General features: G+C 31.7%; 1 protein-coding gene across 1 annotated transcript; it reads left to right on the top strand.

Annotated features, from left to right (window-relative positions):
• Positions 1-1,103: 1,103 nt before the first annotated feature.
• On the top strand, positions 1,104-3,276 carry LOC122300282 (60S ribosomal protein L13a-4). The gene is made up of 4 exons (XM_043110804.1): positions 1,104-1,461; positions 1,627-1,743; positions 1,857-1,944; positions 2,942-3,276. The coding sequence occupies exons 1-4, from the start codon at positions 1,190-1,192 to the stop codon at positions 3,083-3,085; spliced, it is 621 nt and encodes a 206-aa protein (XP_042966738.1). The 5' UTR covers positions 1,104-1,189; the 3' UTR covers positions 3,086-3,276.
• The last annotated feature ends 2,299 nt before the right edge of the window (positions 3,277-5,575 follow it).

The following is a 5,575-nucleotide window of genomic DNA, read 5'->3' as shown; positions in this document are numbered from 1 at the left end:
GGTGTATAACGGACAAAGATTTACCTCTTGCAAAAATAAATTAGGTCGCAACAATCAATTATTAAACTATAACGGACAAATAATTATAACTTTACTAAAACTTATGATTTATGACAAAATTGCGACTCGTTAAAAATGCTCTATTGAGCTAAGATTATTAGCATTGATTATAATCGTCATTAATTCTAGAAATGTAGTCACAATTATTTTCTCATTTGGTAGAAAATTTTCTTGCTTATGTATTCACAATCAATATAAACAATGGTAACAATTTGATTGTTAAAAGTGTTATCAACGATGAATTTAAAATTCTTTTCGTTGAAAATAAACTGTTAAATACGAGTTTTATATTATCAATATAGATTTACCTTTTACAAAGATAAATTAGGCCACAAAGAATCGATTATTAGATTTTAACTGACAAATAATTATAGCTTCCTTAAAACTTTCTATTTATAACAAAAGTGTAACTCATTAGCAATGTTTCATTCCGGTAAAATTATTAGCGATGATTACAATCGTCTTTCCGTTTAGAATTGTCATCACAATTACTTTCTCATTTTAATGATTTTGCTTATTTATTTACGACTAATATAAACGATGTTAACAATTTGGATCGTTAAAAGTTATATTAGTAATGAATTTAAAATTTTCTTAATTGAATATAAAACTTTTAGCTAAAAATTTTATATCGTGGTTAAAATTTTTGTCGATAAAAGTGATTTTTCTTGTATTATACATAAAATTAACTTAAATACCAATTTTTTCGTCCATAGATAAATTTATTTTATGGTGTCTATGATTAAGAAGGGATGTCCTCGATAGAAGTCGACAAATAAGCATTTTATATTTTTTTAAAAAAATAAGACATCGAAATCATTAAAAAAAATTAAAAGTTGACAGATCGAAATTCACCCGCAGAAGGTTCTCTCACTGATGGGCCAAAAACTAGAGGCCCAAAAGCCTCATTTTTTAGGGTGAAGCTATTGTGTCATTGACCCAATACCCAACCTCTCATGATTCTGATTCATTCTACTAGCCGTCCGATGCTGCTCCAAATCACATCTTAACCGCACAAAGTAAGTTTAGATAAAAGCCCCAAAAACCCTAGACTCTCTTTCTCGTACCCTGAGACTCGTTGGCCGCTTCAACCCGGAAGAGAGAGACAGAGAGGAAGAGAGAGGCAGAGATGGTGTCGGGATCAGGGATCTGTGCGAAGCGAGTGGTGGTGGACGCTCGGCATCACATGCTGGGTAGGTTGGCGTCGATCATAGCGAAAGAGCTGCTGAACGGGCAGAAGGTCGTGGTGGTGCGGTGTGAGGAGATCGCCATCTCGGGGGGTCTGGTCCGCCAGAAGATGAAGTACATGAGGTTCCTCCGCAAGCGAATGAACACCAAGCCTTCCCACGGCCCAATCCATTTCCGTGCCCCTGCTAAGATCCTTTGGCGCACCATTCGCGGGTGCATATATTTATATCCATCTGTTGTTTTTGAAACCAATGCTCTTGCTTCCGTATGAGATTTGGGGAGATGAAATGATAACATAGCTCATTTCTTCCGTAACATAGCTCATTTCTCTTTGTTGTTGGTAAACGGAAAATAAAAGGGATATTTTGTTGTTTGTAGGATGATTCCACACAAGACCAAGCGTGGAGCCGCGGCTCTTGCTCGATTGAAGGCCTATGAGGGGATTCCACCTCCGTACGATAAGATCAAGCGGATGGTCATTCCTGATGCTCTCAAGTCAGTAATAATGTTTTTTTCTTCATTCGATGTTCTCATTTCAATTTGGAAATTGTTTAGTTTTTAGTTGTTTTCAAATGTAATGATTTTTGCCTCTGGGTTTTGTGAAACAGGGTTTTGAGGCTTCAAGCAGGACACAAGTACTGCTTGTTAGGCAAACTTTCCTCGGAAGTTGGATGGAACCACTACGAAACTATTAAGGTGAAATTTGCGACCTTTTTTTATTTTTTGTCTTTTCCTTTGGGTCTTTGCTTAATTTTTGCTTGTTTTCAGTTGTCACTAGTGTAATATGTATACTGTTTAGCTTCATATTAGTTTATTAATTATGTTGATGGCTTTAGCCTCTGCTCGGAGTTTATCTATTCGGTTTGCATTTTATGATTCATTTTGTCTACAACCTCTAAATATTAAGTTTGTTTTTCTTCCAAGAACTCATTTTCTCATCTCTTATTTTGTCTTATTTCATCTCTTAAGGTTCTTACTGATGAGTCCCGTTGTGGCATGCTGACATGATTTATTATTATATATTGGATATACCATTAAATGATGTAGGATTTTTTATTTTTTACTGCAATTTGTACCTTCTAGTTAGACTACCTATTGCACTTGTACGTGTGACGACTATTATAAGTCTGTGGGATTTGACTTCACAATCTGATGATCAATTGTGCTTTCTGTAAACTTTCTGATCGTTTTGGGAATTATAATTTTGATTTGTGGGGCAAGTTTTTGATATGAAAAATCTTAGGATTCTTATTACAGTCATATCATTGCATTAGTAGAGTATTGACACTGGATTTTGATAATCGAGATTAACATATGTCATATGTAATATCGTTGAAGCTCAGTCTTAAATGAAGTGCTTCGGTCATATGGCTCAATTTTGGCATTACATGTCATACCCCTTGCCATGTGGCGTGTAAGAACAAATTTATTTAACACAGTTTCAATGAACTCCTTTTTTGCATTCAATTTGTGCTGTGTTTCAGTGCAATGCTAATATTTATATTTGTGTCAGAGGTTCAATTGACTCCGCATCTGTTGTGGTTCTTGAATTAACATTTGTTTAATGTTTAGAAAGTCAAGAAATCAGTTTCATAAATCAATTTTCGTATTTTGTTATTCATTTCTGTCCACTAATTAATTATATTTCTTGTAAATGCTTTTTAACATATGTCCAACTGTTTTAACTCTGTAGGAGCTTGAGAGGAAGAGAAAGGAGAGGTCGCAGGTTGCTTATGAGAGAAAGAAGCAATTGACAAAACTGAGGGTCAAAGCTGAGAAGGTTGCTGAGGAGAAACTCGGTTCCCATCTAGAAATTATTGCTCCCATAAAATATTGATCCATAGTGACGGGTTTTTTAAATAGTAATGCAGAGGACAGTTGGGTTGCTGTTAAATTACTTCTCGATTTTGGTACACTGTTTTCCTTTTGAGTGGGGTTCATTTACGGTGCATTTGTTTTTCAAGTAGATGTTATATGATAACATTGCTATGGGAATTGTGTTTTGAAGTTAGCTATGATTTTGTGTTATGGATTGTCTCCTCCATTACGCATGATGCTTGAATTATGTCATTTATTGTCTTCCATGCTACCCCAATTCCTACGAGCAACTGATTTGAGGTCTAAAAGATGATTTGAGCTGTTTACCTCTTAACCTTTTATTGTCTTGTTATCAGTAATTCTTTGAAATGCGATACTCTCTGCATGATTGTTGTTTTGTCAAGCAAGTAAACCTTTTGTGAGGAATCAATGGATTCATTAACATGGTGTGATAAATGAATTTGAATTGATGTCATCTTCATGTCCTTCAATCTAAAAGCTTCTTGCCATTGGGAACTCGGTGGGGGCAATAAATGGTTTATCTTATTACGTAAGATGTGGCGTATTTGTCATTGGATAATAAAAAAATCATCTAATAAAAGATTATTTAATAGTGATACTGTACATAATGGAATGAAAGCAAGATGATAATGTGACGAAATTTTCCTTAACAAAATCCTATTCACAAACAGTATCATTGTCAACTGCGTCTCTGTTTTGATTTTGAAAGAAGTTTGAGAATGGATGCCAAGATAAAGCAAAGTATTCATGTTCCTTTTTGTACGAGGAATGCAACACAACCTCCACACTCCACTTTTTTTTAATTTTTTAATATTTTTTTAATTTATTCTTTTTAAATTAATTTAATTCTTTTATTCATTATTTATATATTAAATATTTGATAAAAGATAAAATAATAAAAATTAAAAAAAAAATATGGAGTGTAGAGTGTTGAGAGGTTGTGAAGTTTTTTCTTTTTTTATTTCCAATACAAGGGATGTACGAACTAAGGCCCAGGAGGAGGATTACTTCAAAGTCCATCAAAACAATCTTTTCAATCTTTGGTTGAAAAATTTTCAAGTTAATTGTTGTTTAAATCTACTTTATTTCTTCTTCTTCACGAGTAAAATTAATAGTTTATTGACAAAATACTATTCACAAATAGTATCGTTGCCAATGCATCGAGAGTCAAGACAAAGTAACTTTAGGTAAAAAAAATCTCTATAATTTTGAAAGAACTTTATGAATTGATGCCAAGAAAAATCAAAGTCTTGACATAATTTTTTCTATTTCCAATTACTTCAATGTCCATCAAAATGAGATTTTTAAAATCTTTGGTTGAAGAATCTTAGAGAAAATTGTTATTCAAATATCTTATACTTTATTTCTTCTTAAACAAAATCTATATGTTTTACCTTTGGAATAAATCTACTCCTACCGATAGTTGGGTCTCGATTGGGTTCCGATAATTTTTTTATTTATTTAATAATTAAGAAAATATTTTTTAATAATATTGTAATCTTTTAAAATTGTTTAAGTACATAAAAAACGAAAGGACCTTTTTTTTTTCACTCTTGTTGAGACAGATCTCGTGCTAGCACAGCTCTTACCTTAATTGTGGATTAAATTAATGAATAGCTCTTGAGATTGACAATTATTTTAGTTTTAAATCTCCCTCATCTACATATCCTAAAAGCCTTAGACCTTAAATATCAAGACTTAAGGATGTGAAATGTCTAGAATGATAAATGACCTTGATTATTGAGTAAAGTAGCCATGTTTCGATCGAACCATTGGTGGAAGGAATCTCCCAATTAAAGAAAATTAACCAATACTATTTAAATTCAAATAAGTTATCCCAAAAACATTGAAAATTCTCATAAATATAAAAACTTTCTTCTAACTCCCTATAAAATTTTTGGGTCTTCATTAAAGTATGAAAGAATAGTTTTTAGAGTCCATGAATTTTGGCTCTAAAATGTAAAAATGAATATATATATATATATATATATATATTATATTATAAAAATAAAAAGTTTCATTTTTCTAAACCTTTAACGTTTGTTATTTTTATATCCTCTCCTATGTCCCTTCAATCAATCTTATCCTTCATGAAATATACACGAAGAAACAAAAAATGTTGGGATTTCTTTTTTCTTTTTTTGGATCAAGAGAGTTTTAATGTATATTTATTAATAATTATAAACGACAAAGCGTATAAATATATACATATACCTATACACATATCGATAGTCATCATAGTATAGATTTAACGCCCCCTACAAAATTAAATTAATTTTATCCATCACTTGAATTTGCACAAAGAAAATTCTTACTCATCATTATTCATACACCACACACTATCATTTGCATAAATTAATATTTTTTATTTTTTTATTTTTTCCCTTATCAAATTTGTGGTATATGGATGATGAGAAGAAGAATTCCTCAATTTAGCAAGAATAAAAAAAACAAAAAAAAAATGAAAAGTTAAGTGTGATGTGTGATG

Source organism: Carya illinoinensis, chromosome 2, assembly GCF_018687715.1.
Source record: "Carya illinoinensis cultivar Pawnee chromosome 2, C.illinoinensisPawnee_v1, whole genome shotgun sequence".
NCBI lineage: Eukaryota > Viridiplantae > Streptophyta > Magnoliopsida > Fagales > Juglandaceae > Carya > Carya illinoinensis.
Note: the sequence above shows the minus strand (reverse complement) of the source record. Positions and strands in the feature narration are given on the sequence as shown.

Excerpts from the sequence above, each read along its gene's own strand:
- LOC122300282 (XM_043110804.1), top strand. The coding sequence starts at position 1,190 with ATGGTGTCGGGATCAGGGATCTGTGCGAAGCGAGTGGTGGTGGACGCT. Across the intron at positions 1,462-1,626 it reads CTTTGGCGCACCATTCGCGG|GATGATTCCACACAAGACCA; the intron begins GTGCATATATTT and ends TGTTGTTTGTAG. Across the intron at positions 1,744-1,856 it reads GTCATTCCTGATGCTCTCAA|GGTTTTGAGGCTTCAAGCAG; the intron begins GTCAGTAATAAT and ends TTTGTGAAACAG.